This window comes from Pseudophryne corroboree, chromosome 2 (assembly GCF_028390025.1).
Source record: "Pseudophryne corroboree isolate aPseCor3 chromosome 2, aPseCor3.hap2, whole genome shotgun sequence".
In the NCBI taxonomy this organism is placed as follows: Eukaryota; Metazoa; Chordata; class Amphibia; order Anura; family Myobatrachidae; genus Pseudophryne; species Pseudophryne corroboree.
In genome coordinates this window covers 715,382,341-715,406,119 of record NC_086445.1, presented here as the reverse complement: position 1 = coordinate 715,406,119, position 23,779 = coordinate 715,382,341, and the positions used below count along the sequence as shown (strand labels likewise).

At 44.4% G+C, this 23,779-nt stretch overlaps 1 protein-coding gene across 1 annotated transcript in view; it reads right to left on the bottom strand.

The window, feature by feature from the left end:
• GUCA1B (guanylate cyclase activator 1B) overlaps positions 1–21,490 on the bottom strand; it is an 85,174-nt gene extending 63,684 nt beyond the window's left edge. Inside the window, exon 1 of the mRNA XM_063955353.1 lies at positions 21,203–21,490. Within this exon, the coding sequence (XP_063811423.1) occupies positions 21,203–21,403 (201 nt within the window). The 5' untranslated portion in view covers positions 21,404–21,490. The remainder of the gene's footprint in view (positions 1–21,202) is intronic.
• Between the last annotated feature and the right edge of the window lie 2,289 nt (positions 21,491–23,779).

Sequence of the window (23,779 nt, the reverse complement as noted above, 5' to 3'; positions counted from 1 at the left end):
ACTACCGCACTGTACTGTGTCTGCTGCTAATATATAGACTGGTTGATAAAGAGATAGTATACTCGTAACTAGTATGTATGTATAAAGAAAGAAAAAAAAACCACGGTTAGGTGGTATATACAATTATGGACGGGCTGCCGAGTGCCGACACAGAGGTAGCCACAGCCGTGAACTACCGCACTGTACTGTGTCTGCTGCTAATATATAGACTGGTTGATAATAATAATAATAATAATAATAATTTTATTTATATAGCGCTCTTTCTCCAATAGGACTCAAGGCGCTTAACAGATACACAGCATAATATAGTACAGAAAAATAATGAAGTACATTTTTCATAAAATACAGAAGCATGAAGATACTAAAAGAGACACTATGGAAATGCTTGAGTAAACAGGAAAGTCTTGAGTCTACTTTTGAAGGATTCTATAGTTGGGGCCTCTCGCACTGTGCTGGGAAGTGAGTTCCATAGAGTCGGAGCCGCATGACTAAAAGCTCGACCCCCAGATGAATTACGGTAGATTCTAGGTACTGCTAAAAGTCCTTCATCTACAGATCGCAGTAATCGAGTGGGGCAGTATGGGATCAGAAGCTGTTTCAGGTACCTTGGGCCTTGGTCATGTAATGCTTTGAAACTCAGTAAGCCAATCTTGAAGAGGATTCGCCATCTTACAGGCAGCCAGTGAAGGGAGTAGAGGATGGGTGTTATGTGGCTGGAACGGGGCTGGTTGGTTAACAGCCTGGCAGCTGTGTTTTGCACCAGCTGTAAGCGTTGCAATTCTTTTGCTGGTAGACCAAGGTAGAGGGCATTACAGTAGTCTAATCGAGATGATACAAATGCATGTATGACTTTTGGCATATCATCTGAGGGAATTAAGTGCTTGATTCTGGCTATGTTCCTCAGGTGAAAGAATGAGGATTTGATTGTGGCTGATATCTGATGTTTAAGTGTCAAGCCATCATCCAGGACAACGCCAAGATTCCGCACATGATCACTGGTCTGTAATTCTGAATCCCCGAGTGTAAGTCCAGTTGGTTGGCTATGCTGCAGTCTTGTCCTTTGATGTTGCGGTCGTATTATAAGGACCTCTGTTTTATCCGGGTTCAGTCGCAGCCAACTGGCGCTCATCCACTCCTGTAGTTCAGCTAGACAGCCATTCAGGGTTGCTACTGGGTTATCAGTGCCCGGAGCAAAGGACAAGTACAGTTGTGTATCATCTGCATAGCAGTGGTAGACCAGGCCATGGCGCCTGATTATTTCGCCCAATGGGAGCATGTATACTGCAAAAAGCATGGGGGATAGTATAGAACCTTGTGGGACACCACATGGCAATGGCACTGGTGGTGATGAGTATAATCCAGATGATACTCTCTGTGACCTGCCTGTGAGAAATGATTTGAACCAGTTTAGGACTGTGCCATCCAGACCACAGAAGTGTATCAGTCGCTCAATCAGAAGCCCGTGGTCCACGGTATCAAATGCTGCCGAGAGATCCAGAAGGATTAATATTGAACAGTCACCTCTGTCTTTTGCCATCAGAAGATCATTTAACACACACACCAGGGCTGTTTCAGTGCTAAAGAGATAGTATACTCGTAACTAGTATGTATGTATAAAGAAAGAAAAAAAAACCACGGTTAGGTGGTATATACAATTATGGACGGGCTGCCGAGTGCCGACACAGAGGTAGCCACAGCCGTGAACTACCGCACTGTACTGTGTCTGCTGCTAATATATAGACTGGTTGATAAAGAGATAGTATACTCGTAACTAGTATGTATGTATAAAGAAAGAAAAAAAACCCACGGTTAGGTGGTATATACAATTATGGACGGGCTGCCGAGTGCCGACACAGAGGTAGCCACAGCCGTGAACTACCGCACTGTACTGTGTCTGCTGCTAATATATAGACTGGTTGATAAAGAGATAGTATACTCGTAACTAGTATGTATGTATAAAGAAAGAAAAAAAAACCACGGTTAGGTGGTATATACAATTATGGACGGGCTGCCGAGTGCCGACACAGAGGTAGCCACAGCCGTGAACTACCGCACTGTACTGTGTCTGCTGCTAATATATAGACTGGTTGATAAAGAGATAGTATACTCGTAACTAGTATGTATGTATAAAGAAAGAAAAAAAAACCACGGTTAGGTGGTATATACAATTATGGACGGGCTGCCGAGTGCCGACACAGAGGTAGCCACAGCCGTGAACTACCGCACTGTACTGTGTCTGCTGCTAATATATAGACTGGTTGATAAAGAGATAGTATACTCGTAACTAGTATGTATGTATAAAGAAAGAAAAAAAAAACACGGTTAGGTGGTATATACAATTATGGACGGGCTGCCGAGTGCCGACACAGAGGTAGCCACAGCCGTGAACTACCGCACTGTACTGTGTCTGCTGCTAATATATAGACTGGTTGATAAAGAGATAGTATACTCGTAACTAGTATGTATGTATAAAGAAAGAAAAAAAAACCACGGTTAGGTGGTATATACAATTATGGACGGGCTGCCGAGTGCCGACACAGAGGTAGCCACAGCCGTGAACTACCGCACTGTACTGTGTCTGCTGCTAATATATAGACTGGTTGATAAAGAGATAGTATACTCGTAACTAGTATGTATGTATAAAGAAAGAAAAAAAAAACACGGTTAGGTGGTATATACAATTATGGACGGGCTGCCGAGTGCCGACACAGAGGTAGCCACAGCCGTGAACTACCGCACTGTACTGTGTCTGCTGCTAATATAGACTGGTTGATAAAGAGATAGTATACTACTAATATTATATATACTGGTGGTCAGGTCACTGGTCACTAGTCACACTGGCAGTGGCACTCCTGCAGCAAAAGTGTGCACTGTTTAATTTTAATATAATATTATGTACTCCTGGCTCCTGCTATAACCTATAACTGGCACTGCAGTAGTGCTCCCCAGTCTCCCCCACAATTATAAGCTGTGTGAGCTGAGCAGTCAGACAGATATATAATATATATAGATGATGCAGCACACTGGCCTGAGCCTGAGCAGTGCACACAGATATGGTATGTGACTGACTGAGTCACTGTGTGTATCGCTTTTTTCAGGCAGAGAACGGATATATTAAATAAACTGCACTGTGTGTCTGGTGGTCACTCACTATATAATATATTATGTACTCCTGGCTCCTGCTATAACCTATAACTGGCACTGCAGTAGTGCTCCCCAGTCTCCCCCACAATTATAAGCTGTGTGAGCTGAGCAGTCAGACAGATATATATAATATTATATATAGATAATAGATGATGCAGCACACTGGCCTGAGCCTGAGCAGTGCACACAGATATGGTATGTGACTGAGTCACTGTGTGCTGTGTATCGCTTTTTTCAGGCAGAGAACGGATTATAAATAAAACTGGTGGTCACTGGTCACTATCAGCAAAACTCTGCACTGTACACTACTGAGTACTCCTAATGCTCCCCAAAATTAGTAAATCAAGTGTCTCTCTAATCTATTCTAAACGGAGAGGACGCCAGCCACGTCCTCTCCCTATCAATCTCAATGCACGTGTGAAAATGGCGGCGACGCGCGGCTCCTTATATAGAATCCGAGTCTCGCGATAGAATCCGAGCCTCGCGAGAATCCGACAGCGTCATGATGACGTTCGGGCGCGCTCGGGTTAACCGAGCAAGGCGGGAAGATCCGAGTCGCTCGGACCCGTGAAAAAAAACATGAAGTTCTGGCGGGTTCGGATTCAGAGAAACCGAACCCGCTCATCTCTAACTAACACCAGGGGGTGGCCAAATGTTCTCTAACCAGGCATGAACCAATAAATACTTTTCATTTAGAGAGATCCAGAAGCCTCCACGGATTTCAGCTGCTCTGCCATCTGACCATTTGGGCATGCCCAGCATGGTAGTGGGCGGTGTGATGTTCCAAGCCAGTATAGTAGCAGCATACCCCAGCGGAATTGCTATCACTATGAGGCACAATGCCAGGGACTCAATGTTAATGCTGCATTATAGTAGAGCACTTGGAACCAGAGCCACCACCACACGTGTTTGCAGTTACCAGACGCTGCTTTGGGCTGTCGGGCTCCACTGTAGTAGCTGCAGTTACGGGGCATCCTGTTCATGAGCATTGTAACCAGACCTCAAAGCAGCAGATTGTACTGCACCACCCCGTCCCTCACACTTTGGGGAGTGAGCTTCAACCACTCACTGTCTGGGGTCATGCCCATTTGTTGCTCCAGCAGAGCTTTATTTTGGCCCTGAGACAATATAATGCTGAGAGCCCTCTACCTTCCTGGGAACATTGCACTCCTTCTCCTCCATCTCTGTCCACAGCCCAGGCACTTGGCCTCAACACAAGTCACATGACGAAGGAGGTGCTGAGATGCTAGGCGTCACAGGGAGGGCCTTCCTCTGCACTGCATTTTTTATTATGGCTTATATGAAATGATGCTACCAGACAGGCAGGCGGACGGGCAGGGAGGTGTGTCGTTTCGGACCTCAGATGGCTATAGGCAGCCTTTAATAAGATTTTTCTGTTCTGTTTCCAGTGGATATGGGATACTGTGGACCTATTTTCACTGTGGGCGTGGAGCTGCAGCTCCATCTACCCATTGTTAATCTGGCCCTGGTTGTGCAAACAGCAACTTTTCAAATCAGTGTTATTCTTTTTTAAACTCAACCATATATGATGCGGAAGGCCGAGTGTGTTCAACCACCAAAGGAGTGTGTATTTATGAGCCCGACCGCACACCCAGGAGTCGTAAATCTATCTTATAAAATGGTCCCTGTTGTTACGATATACTTTAGTTTTATGTGTGATGATGTACGGTGAAACAGATACAGAATAGGAGGACAAAATAGTAGAGATGAGCGGGTTCGGTTTCTCTGAATCCGAACCCGCCCGAACTTCATGGTTTTTTTCACGGGTCCGAGCAGACTCGGATCCTCCCGCCTTGCTCGGTTAACCCGAGCGCGCCCGAACGTCATCATGACGCTGTCGGATTCTCGCGAGACTCGGATTCTATATAAGGAGCCGCGCGTCGCCGCCATTTTCACACGTGCATTGAGATTGATAGGGAGAGGACGTGGCTGGCGTCCTCTCCATTTAGATTATAAGAGAGAGAGATTTACTGGAGCTTAGGACTAGGAGGAGTACTGTAGAAGTGTAGAGAGTGCAGAGAGTTTACTAGTGAGTGACCACCAGACAGTGCAGTTTATTTAATATATCCGTTCTCTGCCTGAAAAAAGCGATACACACAGTGACTCAGTCACATACCATATCTGTGTGCACTGCTCAGGCTCAGCCCAGTGTGCTGCATCATCTATATATATTATATATCTGTCTGACTGCTCAGCTCACACAGCTTATAATTGTGGGGGAGACTGGGGAGCACTGCAGTGCCAGTTATAGGTTATAGCAGGAGCCAGGAGTACATAATATTATATAGTGAGTGACCACCAGACAGTGCAGTTTATTTAATATATCCGTTCTCTGCCTGAAAAAAGCGATACACACAGTGACTCAGTCACATACCATATCTGTGTGCACTGCTCAGGCTCAGCCCAGTGTGCTGCATCATTTATATATATTATATATCTGTCTGACTGCTCAGCTCACACAGCTTATAATTGTGGGGGAGACTGGGGAGCACTGCAGTGCCAGTTATAGGTTATAGCAGGAGCCAGGAGTACATAATATTATATTAAAATTAAACAGTGCACACTTTTGCTGCAGGAGTGCCACTGCCAGTGTGACTGACCAGTGACCTGACCACACTGACCACCAGTATAGTTAGTAGTATACTTATATTGTGATTGCCTGAAAAAGTTAAACACTCGTCGTGTGACTTCACTTGTGTGTTGTTGTTGTTTTTATTCTATAAAAATAAAACTCATTCTGCTGACAGACAGTGTCCAGCAGGTCCGTCATTATATAATATATAATATATACCTGTCCGGCTGCAGTAGTGATATATATATATTTTTTATATCATTTATCATCCAGTCGCAGCAGACACAGTACGGTAGTTCACGGCTGTGGCTACCTCTGTGTCTGCACTCGGCAGGCAGTCCATCCATAATTGTATACCACCTAACCGTGGTTTTTTTTTCTTTCTTCTTTATACATACATAGTTACATAGACATCTCTTTATCAACCAGTCTATATTAGCAGCAGACACAGTACAGTACGGTAGTTCACGGCTGTGGCTACCTCTGTGTCTGCACTTGGCAGGCAGTCCGTCCATAATTGTATACCACCTAACCGTGGTTTTTTTTTCTTTCTTCTTTATACATACATAGTTACATAGACATCTCTTTATCAACCAGTCTATATTAGCAGCAGACACAGTACAGTACGGTAGTTCACGGCTGTGGCTACCTCTGTGTCTGCACTCGGCAGGCAGTCCGTCCATAATTGTATACCACCTAACCGTGGTTTTTTTTTCTTTCTTCTTTATACATACATAGTTACATAGACATCTCTTTATCAACCAGTCTATATTAGCAGCAGACACAGTACAGTACGGTAGTTCACGGCTGTGGCTACCTCTGTGTCTGCACTCGGCAGGCAGTCCGTCCATAATTGTATACCACCTAACCGTGGTTTTTTTTTCTTTCTTCTTTATACATACATAGTTACATAGACATCTCTTTATCAACCAGTCTATATTAGCAGCAGACACAGTACAGTACGGTAGTTCACGGCTGTGGCTACCTCTGTGTCTGCACTCGGCAGGCAGTCCGTCCATAATTGTATACCACCTAACCGTGGTTTTTTTTTCTTTCTTCTTTATACATACATAGTTACATAGACATCTCTTTATCAACCAGTCTATATTAGCAGCAGACACAGTACAGTACGGTAGTTCACGGCTGTGGCTACCTCTGTGTCTGCACTCGGCAGGCAGTCCGTCCATAATTGTATACCACCTAACCGTGGGTTTTTTTTCTTTCTTCTTTATACATACATACTACTACGACATCTCTTTATCAACCAGTCTATATTATTAGCAGCAGACACAGTACAGTACGGTAGTTCACGGCTGTGGCTACCTCTGTGTCTGCACTCGGCAGGCAGTCCGTCCATAATTGTATACCACCTAACCGTGGTTTTTTTTTCTTTCTTCTTTATACATACATAGTTACATAGACATCTCTTTATCAACCAGTCTATATTAGCAGCAGACACAGTACAGTACGGTAGTTCACGGCTGTGGCTACCTCTGTGTCTGCACTCGGCAGGCAGTCCATAATTGTATACTAGTATCCATCTCCATTGTTTACCTGAGGTGCCTTTTAGTTGTGCCTATTAAAATATGGAGAACAAAAATGTTGAGGTTCCAAAATTAGGGAAAGATCAAGATCCACTTCCACCTCGTGCTGAAGCTGCTGCCACTAGTCATGGCCGAGACGATGAAATGCCAGCAACGTCGTCTGCCAAGGCCGATGCCCAATGTCATAGTACAGAGCATGTCAAATCCAAAACACCAAATATCAGAAAAAAAAGGACTCCAAAACCTAAAATAAAATTGTCGGAGGAGAAGCGTAAACTTGCCAATATGCCATTTACGACACGGAGTGGCAAGGAACGGCTGAGGCCCTGGCCTATGTTCATGGCTAGTGGTTCAGCTTCACATGAGGATGGAAGCACTCAGCCTCTCGCTAGAAAAATGAAAAGACTCAAGCTGGCAAAAGCAGCACAGCAAAGAACTGTGCATTCTTCGAAATCCCAAATCCACAAGGAGAGTCCAATTGTGTCGGTTGCGATGCCTGACCTTCCCAACACTGGACGTGAAGAGCATGCGCCTTCCACCATTTGCACGCCCCCTGCAAGTGCTGGAAGGAGCACCCGCAGTCCAGTTCCTGATAGTCAGATTGAAGATGTCAGTGTTGAAGTACACCAGGATGAGGAGGATATGGGTGTTGCTGGCGCTGGGGAGGAAATTGACCAGGAGGATTCTGATGGTGAGGTGGTTTGTTTAAGTCAGGCACCCGGGGAGACACCTGTTGTCCGTGGGAGGAATATGGCCGTTGACATGCCAGGTGAAAATACCAAAAAAATCAGCTCTTCGGTGTGGAGGTATTTCAACAGAAATGCGGACAACAGGTGTCAAGCCGTGTGTTCCCTTTGTCAAGCTGTAATAAGTAGGGGTAAGGACGTTAACCACCTCGGAACATCCTCCCTTATACGTCACCTGCAGCGCATTCATAATAAGTCAGTGACAAGTTCAAAAACTTTGGGTGACAGCGGAAGCAGTCCACTGACCAGTAAATCCCTTCCTCTTGTAACCAAGCTCACGCAAACCACCCCACCAACTCCCTCAGTGTCAATTTCCTCCTTCCCCAGGAATGCCAATAGTCCTGCAGGCCATGTCACTGGCAATTCTGACGATTCCTCTCCTGCCTGGGATTCCTCCGATGCATCCTTGCGTGTAACGCCTACTGCTGCTGGCGCTGCTGTTGTTGCTGCTGGGAGTCGATGGTCATCCCAGAGGGGAAGTCGTAAGCCCACTTATACTACTTCCAGTAAGCAATTGACTGTTCAACAGTCCTTTGCGAGGAAGATGAAATATCACAGCAGTCATCCTGCTGCAAAGCGGATAACTGAGGCCTTGACAACTATGTTGGTGTTAGACGTGCGTCCGGTATCCGCCGTTAGTTCACAGGGAACTAGACAATTTATTGAGGCAGTGTGCCCCCGTTACCAAATACCATCTAGGTTCCACTTCTCTAGGCAGGCGATACCGAGAATGTACACGGACGTCAGAAAAAGACTCACCAGTGTCCTAAAAAATGCAGTTGTACCCAATGTCCACTTAACCACGGACATGTGGACAAGTGGAGCAGGGCAGGGTCAGGACTATATGACTGTGACAGCCCACTGGGTAGATGTATGGACTCCCGCCGCAAGAACAGCAGCGGCGGCACCAGTAGCAGCATCTCGCAAACGCCAACTCTTTCCTAGGCAGGCTACGCTTTGTATCACCGCTTTCCAGAATACGCACACAGCTGAAAACCTCTTACGGCAACTGAGGAAGATCATCGCGGAATGGCTTACCCCAATTGGACTCTCCTGTGGATTTGTGGCATCGGACAACGCCAGCAATATTGTGTGTGCATTAAATATGGGCAAATTCCAGCACGTCCCATGTTTTGCACATACCTTGAATTTGGTGGTGCAGAATTTTTTAAAAAACGACAGGGGCGTGCAAGAGATGCTGTCGGTGGCCAGAAGAATTGCGGGACACTTTCGGCGTACAGGCACCACGTACAGAAGGAATGGGTGAAAAATAGAAGCGCTCAGCACTAACTGACCCTGCGATCCAGGATTAATTCACAACCAAAGTGTCCAAAGGGATTTTTGATATATTAAAAAATATTTATTAAGATACAATAAAAATTGCACAATACCCCAGATATATATCTAACATAAAAACCCTTATCCTCACTGAAGTTATGTATCAAATAATATTCTACATTCACATCAGTTGCAAGTGTCAGCTAGATGACTAGCAGCAATTAAATTGTAACAATTGTTGCAGTAAAGTTACCAGGCTGTTTGTTTGACACTATTGAATGTTCAGTCAAACACAATTGCTAGATGTCAGATTAAATATGAATATGGAATACAATCATAGGCTCTATATTCAAGAGCTGTATTCTGAAACGTCTCAAAGTTCCAGGAGCCGATATAGGTGATAATGAATGGTTAGATTACCTCTCCGATAAAGCTGAGTGGTCCCGAGCGTCCTCGGGTGAGCCCAGAAAGCCCAGATTGAAATGCAGAGTTGAAAGTGTTAGCCGTGCTGGCCGGGGTCCCACTATTTAGCCTGTTATCCCTGGGCGTGCACCGCACGTTGCAGTCTATAGGGAGAGACAGGTGTGCGGCTGCTATGATGGAAAGCCCGCTGCAGGAATCAAATACTTGGTGGGACGCCTCGATCTCCCTGGACTGGCACCGTCCGTTGGAAATGTAGGGGAGAGAGGCTGCTGGTTATCCACTGACGCTGTACGGAGCTAGGAGTTCGGCTGTGTCCTGTCCTGGCACCCGCACTGTTTGCTCCCGTAGAAGGTATACTGGAGCCGTGCGGAGAGTCTCAGAGGTTACAATCAGTCAGTGAGGAATAAGGGGGAGGAGTCCTAGTACTTATACTGGCAGGAAAAAGAGGCAATTTGGAGGCCCTTGCACAAACTGGCTTTATTCTACCTAAGTTGCCCTCCCACAAGTGTGTACTCCGAAAGAGTGTTTAGTGCCGCCGCTCACCTTGTCAGCAATCGGCGTACGAGGTTACATCCAGAAAATGTGGAGAAGATGATGTTCATTAAAATGCATTATAATCAATTCCTCCGCGGAGACATTGACCAGCAGCAATTGCCTCCACAAAGTACACAGGGAGCTGAGATGGTGGATTCCAGTGGGGACGAATTGATAATCTGTGAGGAGGGGGATGTACACGGTGATATATCGGAGGGTGATGATGAGGTGGACATCTTGCCTCTGTAGAGCCAGTTTGTGCAAGGAGAGATTAATTGCTTCTTTTTTGGGGGGGGTCCAAACCAACCCGTCATATCAGTCACAGTCGTGTGGCAGACCCTGTCACTGAAATGATGGGTTGGTTAAAGTGTGCATGTCCTGTTTTGTTTATACAACATAAGGGTGGGTGGGAGGGCCCAAGGACAATTCCATCTTGCACCTCTTTTTTCTTTTCTTTTTCTTTGCATCATGTGCTGATTGGGGAGGGTTTTTTGGAAGGGACATCCTGCGTGACACTGCAGTGCCACTCCTAAATGGGCCCGGTGTTTGTGTCGGCCACTAGGGTCGCTAATCTTACTCACACAGTCAGCTACCTCATTGCGCCTCTTTTTTTCTTTGCGTCATGTGCTGTTTGGGGAGGGTTTTTTGGAAGGGACATCCTGCGTGACACTGCAGTGCCACTCCTAGATGGGCCCGGTGTTTGTGTCGGCCACTAGGGTCGCTAATCTTACTCACACAGCTACCTCATTGCGCCTCTTTTTTTCTTTGCGTCATGTGCTGTTTGGGGAGGGTTTTTTGGAAGGGACATCCTGCGTGACACTGCAGTGCCACTCCTAGATGGGCCCGGTGTTTGTGTCGGCCACTAGGGTCGCCAAACTTACTCACACAGCTACCTCATTGCGCCTCTTTTTTTCTTTGCGTCATGTGCTGTTTGGGGAGGGTTTTTTGGAAGGGCCATCCTGCGTGACACTGCAGTGCCACTCCTAGATGGGCCCGGTGTTTGTGTCGGCCACTAGGGTCGCTAATCTTACTCACACAGCTACCTCATTGCGCCTCTTTTTTTCTTTGCGTCATGTGCTGTTTGGGGAGGGTTTTTTGGAAGGGACATCCTGCGTGACACTGCAGTGCCACTCCTAGATGGGCCCGGTGTTTGTGTCGGCCACTAGGGTCGCTTATCTTACTCACACAGCGACCTCGGTGCAAATTTTAGGACTAAAAATAATATTGTGAGGTGTGAGGTATTCAGAATAGACTGAAAATGAGTGTAAATTATGGTTTTTGAGGTTAATAATACTTTGGGATCAAAATGACCCCCAAATTCTATGATTTAAGCTGTTTTTTTAGTGTTTTTTGAAAAAAACACCCGAATCCAAAACACACCCGAATCCGACAAAAAAAATTCGGTGAGGTTTTGCCAAAACGCGTTCGAACCCAAAACACGGCCGCGGAACCGAACCCAAAACCAAAACACAAAACCCGAAAAATTTCAGGCGCTCATCTCTACAAAATAGTCCTGTTCATGTTCTTTGAACAGATCATCAATGCACCAGTCATATTTTGTGAGGAGTAGGATTGATGTCAGCAGGGGCGTAACCAGAACTTTGTGGGCCTCATAGCAACATTTGTAAGGGGTGCTGGTCATAGTGCTTCTAGAGAGACACCATTCTGCAGCAGTTGTTAATTTTATGCCCCATAATAGTGTTCTTATTCATTTTCTGAACCATAGTAGTGCCTTAGTTCATTCTATACCCCATAGTAGTGCCCTAGTTTATTTTATGTACCATAGTGCCTTGGTTAATGTTATACCCAATAGTAATGCCCTAGTTAATGTTATACCCCATAGTAATGACCTCGTTTATTTTATGTACCATAGTGCCTTGGTTAATGTTATACCCAATAGTAGTGCCATAGTTCATTCTATACCCCATAGTAGTGCCCTAGTTTATTTTATTAACCATAGTAGTGCCCTGGTTAATGTTATACCCAATAGTAATGCCCTAGTTAATGTTATACCCCTTAGTAATGACCTCGTTTATTTTATGTACCATAGTGCCTTGGTTAATGTTATACCCAATAGTAGTGCCATAGTTCACATTATATCAAATTATGGGCTGCCAGTATACATTATGCAACACAGTGCCACCAATTCACATTATGATATAGTGACCCCAGTTCATACTATATCACACTATGATGCCTCCATTTCATATTGTGGCACATTACACTGCCCGCAGTTCATATTATGTAAAACTGTGATGCCCTCCAGTTCACTTAATACCACAATGAAGAAGTAAAGGTTTGTAAGGGCCCCTATGTACCACCCAATGGTCCAAAATGTATATATCACATGTAACTTTGACAGGGTGGGCCCCTCTCAGCTCTGGGCCCCATAGCAGCTGCACTCCCTGCACTCATTGTGGCTACACCCTTGAATGTCAGGTCCTTGTGAATTATCTAGTAATTTTGACATTTAAAAATAAAATTCTGTCAGAAATGTTTATGTCTGTGTCAGTGAGGTGGTGATGGGCTCCTGTCAGCAAGGAGTGATATGCAATCAGTGATATGTTGCTGGCAATGAGGCAGTGATGTGCTGTTGCAGTGAGGCAGGGATGTACTGCTGTCAGTGAAGCAGTGATGTGCTGTTGCAGTGAGGCAAGGATGTACTGCTGTCATTGAGGCAAGGATGGGCTGCTGTCAGTGATGCAGTGATGTGCTACTGTCAATGAGGCAGTGATGTGCTGCTAACAGTGAGGCAGTGATGTGCTGCTAACAGTGAGGCAGGGATGTGCTGCTGTCAGTGAGGAAGTGATATGATGCTGTCAGTAAGGCTGCAATGTGCTTCTGTCATTGAGGTACTAATGTGCTGCTGTCAATGAAGCATTGATGCTGCAATGTGCTGCTATTATTGAGGCAGGGATGTGCTTCTTTTCTGGGAGTAGTGTCTCTAGAATGATGTTATGGTTTACATTTGTGGAGTGATACAGCTGTGGCTCTGTAATGAGGTTTTGGTGACAATTGGAATTTGTTCAAATATACCTTTGTTGGGACATAGTGCATGGTCATGTGATCTAGTGTGTCCAATCATGTTAGTGGGCTTTCTGTCATTATAACATACCTTTATATTAGAGATGTGCACTGACTCTCGTGTTTTGGTTTTGGTTCTAGTTTATCGGGTTTTGGTTTTACCAAAACCACCTCACTGGTTTTGGTTTTGGATCTGTATTTTATATTTCTAAAATGTATTAAAACACCAAAAAAACACATAATTTGGACCATTTTTTCTTCCTACAGTATTACTAACCTCAGTAACATTCATTTGGCTGGCTACTAAGTGACAGAGCAGTGGCACAAACAAACGGCAGTTTATAGCACATCTATGAAACATTGCCAACCAGCAATGGCAGAAAAGAAAAGTGATGCAAGATACAATTGCCCTTGGGCTCTCCCACCCACCTTTATATTGCATATTAAACAGGACATACAAATTTTAACAAAACAAGCACTTCAGTGACAAGGATTGCCATTTTTGTGGCTGAAATGCTTGATTTTTTTTGGGCCCCCACAAACCAATTTCTTTGGAAGGACTACCTCTGATTACTAATTTTGTAAAATGAGTTTCATGAACTCACCAGAAATGGCGTAACATGGAAGAGGTGCCTAGATGGTTAACATCCATACCTCTACTAACTTTTGTCTCACAAATGGAGCATATACCTTCCCAAACATTGTCAAGATTTGGGCAAAAATAATCCCACACTCAAGAGGTGGCTTTTTTGGTCATATGTGCAGGCTTTCTTTTTATCATGGGCAAGAACTGCTACCACTGGTGGCTGACTTACACAAACAACATCATCAACATCCTTATCATCTGCATTAACGTCAGATATTACACAATTATCCCCCTCATCCTGTTCCACTTCATTGCTAGCATCCTCAATTTCTATTATGTCATCATAACCATCTTTACTTGCACTGTCCATCCCCACATTTCACACATAGCTAACATGACACCCATAGACTCTCCTTAGGGATTGTGAACACACAGACTGTTCTTCAGCCTTAGTGTTCGTTTTTTGGGGCATTGATGATATCGGTTTCTAATGTGACACCTCTACCCCTTTATTTTAACATTGTGAAAGATTTTGATTTCAGGTGCCCTTTCACAAACTTTCGGCCCCTTTAGTACATGTTTTAGTACTATCATGACTGGCAGCAGCCACAGTACTAGTACTTAGTTGCTGTTCCTGCTCTTTAATCAAATGATCATGATCCAAATCAACTCAGTGCTTATGTGTATTAATGCAGTGGGGCTCGGTACCTAATGGGTTTTATTGAACACACAAGTTGGACAAAAAAAAATGCTTTTTATTTGTTTTTGTTTTTCTACAAATAACTCATACTGGGAGCTCACAGTGTTTATATTTAGTAACACAGTGGGACACAGCTTGGCCTTGAACACATACAAGTTTGTGTTTATTATAAAAAAATGTTTATTTATATATATTTTTTACACACTGCTGTGAATCATTGTGCTTTCTATTATTAACACAGTGGCATGGCCTGGCCCTGAACACACACATGTCTTGTTTATTTGCAATTTTTTTTTGTTGATTTACATTTACTTTTATTACACAGTGCTGCAAATCACTGTGCTTATAATAGTATTGGTGGCACAAACCAGTGTGCCCCCCAAAAAACACCAAAAATAACCCAGTGTACACCAAGGGTTAATGCTGGGCTGCACTGTGGGCAGTTATAGCACCATTGTGTACCAGTAAAGGCAGGTGCGCTTCTAGAGAGGAGGAGCCCCATGTGCACACTCTGTCTGGGCCCCCTCCTCTCTAGCCAGCACCGATGTAGACTTTGGACACTAGGGTAAATAGGGGACCATAGAACTGTCCCAGAGTCTACTGCACATGCGCAGGTCTCTGGGAAAATGGCACAGTGGCCATTTTCCCAGTGATTTTCTAACTGCACAAGCGCAAAATGCTGGGATAATGGGCCCCGCACCATTTACCTGGTCATTTCTGCAGCACTGCTGCTGCTAACGCAGGAGTACAGAAGGTAAGCATTGAAAAAATGTGTGCAGAGTGTGCGGTGTGGACCTCCAGACCCCGGGGGCCCATGTACACAACATACACTGAACCCATTATAAATATGCTGGTGAGTAAAGGGTTAATGCTGCCCTGTAGTAGGAGATCTGGGCTGCACTGTGGACAGTTACAGCACCAGTATGACTGGCTGTTCACCAATAAAGGTTTAATAAAATAATGACATTTTTAAAAATAATAATGCTGCCCTAAGGAAGAACTCTGGACTGTCTGCAGTGCGACATTTGTGATCCTAATAATACATTTTGCTATAATGCCCTGTCAGTCTAGTGGATGTGCTCTCTGTCCAGAGTCCTGTGTGAAATGGTGCCTGAGTCACCGCGGGAGGGACGTATATCGAATTAAGAACACGCAAGATCTGATACGAGGAAGATAACGTTTGCCTTGTTTTGGAATCCAAGCCTGGCGGGTAAGCTCAAGCCAAGGCTCGGATTCCCTTAGATCCTGGAATTTCTGGTGGGCTCAGTTCTCAGAGAGCTGAGCCGCTCATCTCTACTATATAAATCCTGCCTGGGAAAATGACCTACACATTGGTGAAAAATGCATTGCAATCGGTTCAATGGTTTTGGAGTTTATTGCAATCAAACAAACAAACAAATGCATCGAGCAGGGTGAGTGGTGTGGCTGGGCACGCCTGCGCCTCGGCCCACCGCTGTGCGTACAGAGACTCTCCCATTCAATGTGAATGGGGCGCATGCGCATCTACAACACACGTGTGTCCCATTCGTTTCCGATGGTGCGCCCTACCGGGCGCACCTAGTCGCAGACAGAGCCACGATTAGCGTAGCTCCATCTGTATAAGTCTGAAAACTGGAAATGTGTAAAGATTTTTCAGACAGGTTTGGTTTTTGCGTCCCGTACATGTTCCTTAGATCATTCCACATTCTCTCCTATGACCTAATCTCAAACCCCCCCCCCTCTCCTCCCCCGCTGTTCCTCCTGACACCAAGGGGCATTTTTAGAGCAAAGAGCGATAGTGCGCGTGAAAATGGTGCGAGGACTTCCGCATTTTCTTTATAAGTGCTGTGCTTCATAAAAGACCAAAAATATTTAGACATACTACACATTATATGATATCTATTGCACTTCGAAAAAAATATCTATTTTCTTGGTGTTGGGAAATAAAAAAAGAAGTTTAAAGGGAAAAAAAAAAAGTAATTAATTGCTGTAATAAATAGTTTTTCAACTTTTGTATCTCTTAACGCCAACTAGCAGATATGGTCAGGTAAGCAAATGGGGAAGCTAAGGGAAAATGTGCCCCGGGTGCAGGATTTGAGGGGGCGCTGAGGAGTTACAGAGGAACAGGTTTTTGTTTTTGTTTTTTACCAGCAGTGCTGTGCTGCTCCAGTGAGACAGCAGACGGCTCCCGGGGCAGTGTTTATGACCCACCTGTCTGCCCGCAGCTGGCTCTGATGCAGTGCGGGTGAGCTCCAGTACCTGGGATCTCTCTTATGCCAGCTACTGTCTTAAACTGTCTTCTTTGACGTACTGGGACTAGAATGCGGTGCACAGTGCAAGCTATAGAAGCAATCTGTTAGTGCTGTGTTTTTAAGCAGGCTATGATCCCAGCTGCCTGTCCAGCACCAACCTATAACAAGCTGCCACCTATACACCATTGAGAGGACACGCTGTAGTGTAGTGATGTAGTTCAGCATGTAGGGGATGTAATATAGTGATGTAGTGCAGTGGATATGGGAATGTAGTGCAGTGATATAGTGCAATGTATGGGGGGACACACGGGGGGCATGTGACGCTTTGGGCATTTGGGGCACATAAGCGAATATTGTCCAATAGTATCCCTTTTTTTTCAAAATGATTGATAATATGATTATTTTAGTCTGACAGGGTTTGTTTCCATTTTGTTTGATTTTTATTTTATTTTTATTTATTTATTTTATTATTTATATATTATTATTTTATTTTTATTTATTTTTTTTATTTATTTATTTATTTATTTATTTATTTATTGGGGGGGCGTTAGATTACTGCCTTGCCCCGGGTGATGAAAATCCTAGTTCTGGCCCTGATATGGTATCATGGTAGGTCTACTACCTGCACATATTTATTAGGCAGGATGCTTCAAGCCTTTGCATGGGGCAGACAGTGCTGGTTAATCTTATTGCCAGAGAGTTATTTACTGATTACAGTAATCGCTTTGCTATTTCATCAAACTGAAGAGGAAACCCCTGATCGTCATCAAATACATAGCCATGTAATATGCTTAAAAATAACAATCATGAAACAGAAATAAGTTGCAGTGATTTTGTGCCCTTACTTTGCTATGAAAATGTTTACTAAAAATCTCGGAATGAAGTCAGCGGAGAGAGAGATAAAATTGTGAGAGATAAAGTAGCAACCAATTAGCTTGTAACTGTCATTTTTCATACACAGCCTGTATGATGTGATTGGCTAGTACTGACTATTTTATTATATTTTTAATTATTATGACTCCTATTTGCAGTGAAGAATATACTTTCCAGCAAAAACATGCTCTTAACTGCTTTGTGCAATGCGTGAAAGGGTTAATAAAGGAAAAAGTCAGAGCTTTTTCTAGCCTTGGCAAATTTACTAGCACTTACTATCATTCCTATAGACTTCTAAGGGCGTGGTAGAAATAGGCATTTTAACATGCAGCAAAAACCCAGTGTTTGGCCAATAGGTAACACCATCTTGATATAGCATTCCTAATACCACAAGAATCAGCAAAGCCTCTCTGGATTCATTCTATCCCTGTAAAATCAAACAACTATGCGCATGCTCATATGACTGCTGTGCAAGCACATTTCAAATTTCCCCTTCATCGGTAGCAGTATACTGCCGACACACAAGAAGTGGATGCTGTTCCCAAAAGAGACAACACTGCATGTCATCAGACAGATTCGTTTTTATAAATGCACATGTATAGCTACGAAAAGTAAAAGTTAAATCTTTGTCAGTTGTAGCTCTTAATGATAGTGCATGCAATTAGTTTTATATTTTATACATATATACATATAGATAGATAGATAGATAGATAGATAGATAGATAGATAGATAGATAGATAGATAGATAGATAGATAGATAGATAGATACAGTGGCGGATCCAGGGGGGGCACTCAGGCCCATGCCCCCCCTGTCATTTTTGGCCTTCTGTCCCCTGCCCCCCCCCCACCCACGGCGCCGGCGCTGCACAGGGAGATGACGGGCGCCCGCTGAGATTGTGTTACCAGCGGGCGCCCATCTCCCTGCACAGCGGTAGCCGGAGGCAGGAGCTCAGTACTGAGCTCCAGTTTCCGGCGCTTTTACTGTGCAGTGTGCGCTATGGGAGAGACGTCAGTCATGTCGTCTCTCTCATAGTGCTGACTGAGGTGCGGACGCCCAGGGAGAAAGAGGACTGCAGCGGTCTGGAAGCGGGAACGGGGCTCGGTAAGTATGATGTTTTTTTCTTCCTTAATGCAGCAGGGTCATCTACTGGGGGCAAACTACGGGGGGACATTACTACTGGGGGGGCATCAACAAGGGGCATTACTACTGGGGGGGCATTACTACTGGGGCAAACTACAGGGGGCAAAATAACTGGGGGGCAACTACTGGGGGCATTACTACTGGGGGGTCATCTATTGGGGCAGCTACTGGGGGAAATTTTTACTGGGGGCCATCTACTGGGGGCATTATTACTGGGGGGCATCTACTGGGGCATTACTACTGGGGGGTCATCTATTGGGGGCAAACTCCAAAGGGGCATTACTACTGGGGGCAAACTACTGGAGGACATTATTACTGGGGGGCATCTACTGGGAGCAAACTGCTGGGGGACATTATTACTGGGGGCCAACTACAAAGGTGCTAACTACTGGGGGCATACTACAGGAGGGCATTACTACTGGCGGCGTAACTACAGGGGCATTACTACTGGCGGCTTAACTACAGGGGCATTACTACTTGGGGGCTAAACTACAGGGGGGCCAAACTACTGGGGGCATAACTACAGGGGCCAACCTACTGGGGGATAACTACAGGGGCCAAACTACTCTGGGCATTACCACTGGGAGCATAATGACTGGGGGCATTACTACAGGCAACATTACTACTGGGGGCAATACGGGCATTGCATAAGGGGCACCACTACTATGGGATCTATATAAGGGACACTACCAGTACAGTGTACATTGCATAATGAGCGCTACAACTGTGGGCATTGTATAAGAAGCGCCACATCACATGCACCGAAGCCTCATGCAAATGTACTTGCCCCTTCCATGGTGCCCCCCCTATCATTTGCTTCTGGATCCGCCCCTGGAGATATATATCAGTAGCGGATCTTGCCACAGGCAAGCAGGACTTTTGCCCGGGGCGCCGCCTTCTGGAGGGCGCCGGCGCCATCCGGAGGGTGCCGGCGTCATCCGGAGGGCGCCGCACCATGGCAAGATCCGCTGCTGCTGTGGTGGTGCCCCCCGCTGCCGCTGCCCCGCTATCCTGTAAAGGGAAACTAGATGCTACGCGTCTAGTTTCCCTTCGTGGGCTGCCCGCTGTGAAGGGAAACTAGACGCTAGGCGTCTAGCTTCCCTTCCTGGAGAGGACCTTAACTGTAATGATGTGCGGTGCGCGTTGACATCATCGCGCACCGCACAGCAAAGGTCCTCTCCACGAAGGGAACTAGGCGCTTAGCGTCTAGTTTTCCTTCGTGGAGAGGACCTTTGCTGTGCGGTGCGCGATGACGTCATCGCGCACCGCACAGCCTACTACAGTACAGGGGGCGTAACTGACCACGCCCCCTGTATGAAGCCACGCCCCCTAATGCCGCCCGGGGCGCAAGAAGCCCCGGAACCGGCCCTGATATAGATAGATAGATAGATAGATAGATAGATAGATAGATAGATAGATAGATAGATAGATAGATAGATAGACAGTAGTAGGTCAATACAGGCCAAATATTGGAAATGTGTACGTAAATTGCAAACTTAGATGCTTATATGAAAGCAGCTGTTTGGGCTTTACCAGTTGTCTGAAAATCGTAAAACACACCTAAGGCAAACATTAGGTATACGCACGGGATATGCACCCGTGGTACATATATGTGCATATTTAAGGTACAGGTTGAGTATCCCTTATCCAAAATGCTTGGGACCAGAGGTATTTTGGATATCGGATTTTTCCGTATTTTGGAATAATTGCATACCATAATGAGATATCATGGCGATGGGTCCTAAGTCTAAGCACAGAATGCGTTTATGTTTCATATACACCTTATACACACAGCCTGATGGTCATTTAATACAATATTTCTAATAACTTTGTGTATTAAACAACGTTTGTGTACATTGAGGCATCAGAAAACAAAGGTTTCACTATCACAGTATCATTCAAAAACTTCCGTATTTCAGAATATTCCGTATTTCGGAATATTTGGATATGGGATACTCAACCTGTATTGGAACTAGGATCTCCAGCAAGTATCTAAGAGTCACCTTTATTTAGTCAGTGTAATTAGGTACTTAGTTTCCAGTTCACCCTATTAACATTTACGGTGTAAGAACAAACAATTGTTCTTTACTTCGATGTTTCAATCGTTGTTGTATCTTTATAATTTTTTGAATCCTCTTTGGTAGAGTTCCCAGCAGGAATCAAAACATTACATTAAAGATCACAACACTTTTTTCCCTGCATGCTTGGACAGTATCTCTCTCATTTGTCTTTTATTTAGCACCTGCTGGTATATAAACTTCTTTATTTTTATTCCCTCCCCCTTCACTTGCAAAAGACTTCACATAATTTCATTTTTCTAGCAAATCAGATAATTTACCATGTATATTATTATGTATCGGAACATTAATAAAAAGAAAACTCACCCCATTTTTATCGAAGGCTCTAAACATATGTTCCACGTAGTCTGCTGCTTCTTGATTGTCTGTTACACCAAAAAATCGCTTAAATTCATGCATAAAAAGGGTCCCACTAGGACATTCTACCACAAACTTCTTGTACCATTCCTGAAGCTCAGCCACATCAATTTCCACTCTATCAGACTCCTCGCTGAGGTGTTGTCCCATTTTGAGAAATTCCTGAAACACCACTGACCTCTCTCTCTCTATCTCTCTCTCTCTCTTTTGTCTTCTTCACCAAATAACCCTAAATCCTTTTCTTTTTCTTCACAAATGTTCCAGTGTTAATATGCTGCCTCCCATTTGTCTTTGTTCTCCCACCTCCACAAACTGAATTCCAAATGTTGCTTGTGTTGTTATCTTCTGGGAGGATCAAATTAGATAATAATTACAATGCAAACTGATGTTTTTTTTATCTCAGTTTAAACAAAAGTACAAAATTATTTATCACATATGTTCCTGTCAGATTTCTTCTGTAGTGTAACGAATATAAAAAAGTCAATATGTCCTGGAGAAACAGAATTTCTTTATCCTTTCTCTTGACATAGGCTGGACTTTACATGAAACACATGCATTCAGCTGAAATTGTCCACCTGAGAGCTTCTTTTATGATCCATCCCTTTTCATTGACTTCCATCTGAGATGCGCTAGAGGAAAACTACTGTAGATTTAGAATTCCTATGAAAGCATAACAATATTTGATATGCAGTAAGTCTGTTCTGTTTTTATTATCTATTCTCCTATACTGCTCTGCCTGTTCTGCACAGAGAAACACAGTGGAGGGGGCTGACTTATTAGATTAAACACAACATGTGCTGTCAGGTACAGATAAGAAGATCTAAGACCATTAGAAGATTCTCATAAGGACCTTGTTCTCATGGCATGACTTAGTTAAAGGTACAGTACAATGAAGTCTCTCACCATTTCTTGCAAGTTTGTGTATTATTACTACATGTTGCACTGCAGGGGTTTGCAAAATGTAACTGTGGGAACTGATTTAGATTTGGTAGGGGAAGCATCCTGTGCCAGCTCTATGGGGCCCATTTATTCATAATCGCATATTCAATTCAATCTGGGCACGACATTAGCGGCCAGAATTGCATTGCAATATGCTATTCTAATGGTGGGATGTATGATTGGGCAGTGCACCTGCTGGGACAAGGGCACTGAAAGGAGCCCGTCCCTGTGATGTTCTCAGTGCGCTGCCGAGGCTCCTATGCTTGCACAGTCCCGCAGACTGCACATGCACAGCAGCCATTTCCGTGGAGGATTCCAGGGTTCCTGCAGAACTACATCTGCCATGTGTAGCCCATAGGCTACAGTGGGTTGCCACCACCTCTAGTGCTTCACATTCCAGAAATTGGTACATGTGCAAGCCACCATGCCTGCAGCCTGATGGAGCAATCTCTCAGGCAAGATGCAACGAGTTTGCAAACTTCTTTGCAGATAAAATATCTGCCATCCGGGCTGGAATCTCCACAGTGCCATCAAAGGAGTGCCAAACTACCAAGCCTGCCAAGGTAAGCCACTTACCTTCATGGACCAGCTTTGACCCAATGGATATAAAGGACATTGCTGAAATTGCCCGGATTTTGTGTCCCACTACCTGTGATCTGGACCCTGCCTCAACAAAGCTTCTAATAGGGTGTATGGATATAAGTGACCAATCTCTTTGCAGAGGGGCATTTATCCTGGACTCCTAAAGGAAGCAATTGTTAGACCTCTTCTTAAAAAAAACTAATTTAGATCCTGACTGCATGACCAACCACAGATCAGTATCAAACCTTCCTTTTTTAGGAAAGGTTAGTAAGAAAGTGATTGCTACTCAACTGGAAACCCACCTGTCAACACATGACATTTATACATTCCAGTCATGATTCAGGAGAAGAGATAGCACTGAAACAGCCCTGGTGTGTGTAGTAAATGCCCTTCTGAAGGCAAGAGACAGAGGTGATTGTTCAATCTCAATCCTTCTGGATCTCTCTGCAGCATTTGATACCGTGGACCACTGGTTCCCAACCTTTTTGGAATCATGGCACCCTAGAGTTATCAGAATTTTATTCACAACACCCTAGGCCAAAAAGTGAGACATTTTGAAATAAATATGAAATAAAAAATTGTGTTTATATGTCATCTTTAGGTTCCATTATGTGGTGAGGAACAAGATTTGCTTCTGTTTGTCCACATATTTTATAATTGCCAGCCACCAGCACTGGTTTTACCTATTACATTGACCAGAAATAATTTTGATTGATCCTGGACCACCAATCCAAGGCACCCCTGCCAGCGTTCTGAGGCACCCCAGGGTGCCTAGGCCCACAGTTTGGGAACCACTGCCGTGGACCATGGGCTTCTGATTTAGCGACTGAAAAATTTCTGTGGACTCTGTGGAAACAAATCCCTATATTTAACATTTTACAATGAATCGCGTCATTATGCCATACTGCACTGCTTCTTCCATTGGAGTCACTGACTTTAAATGTTCCATTGCATGAATGATATGATTATTACTTACTTAAACCAGGCACTGGAAATTGTAAAAAC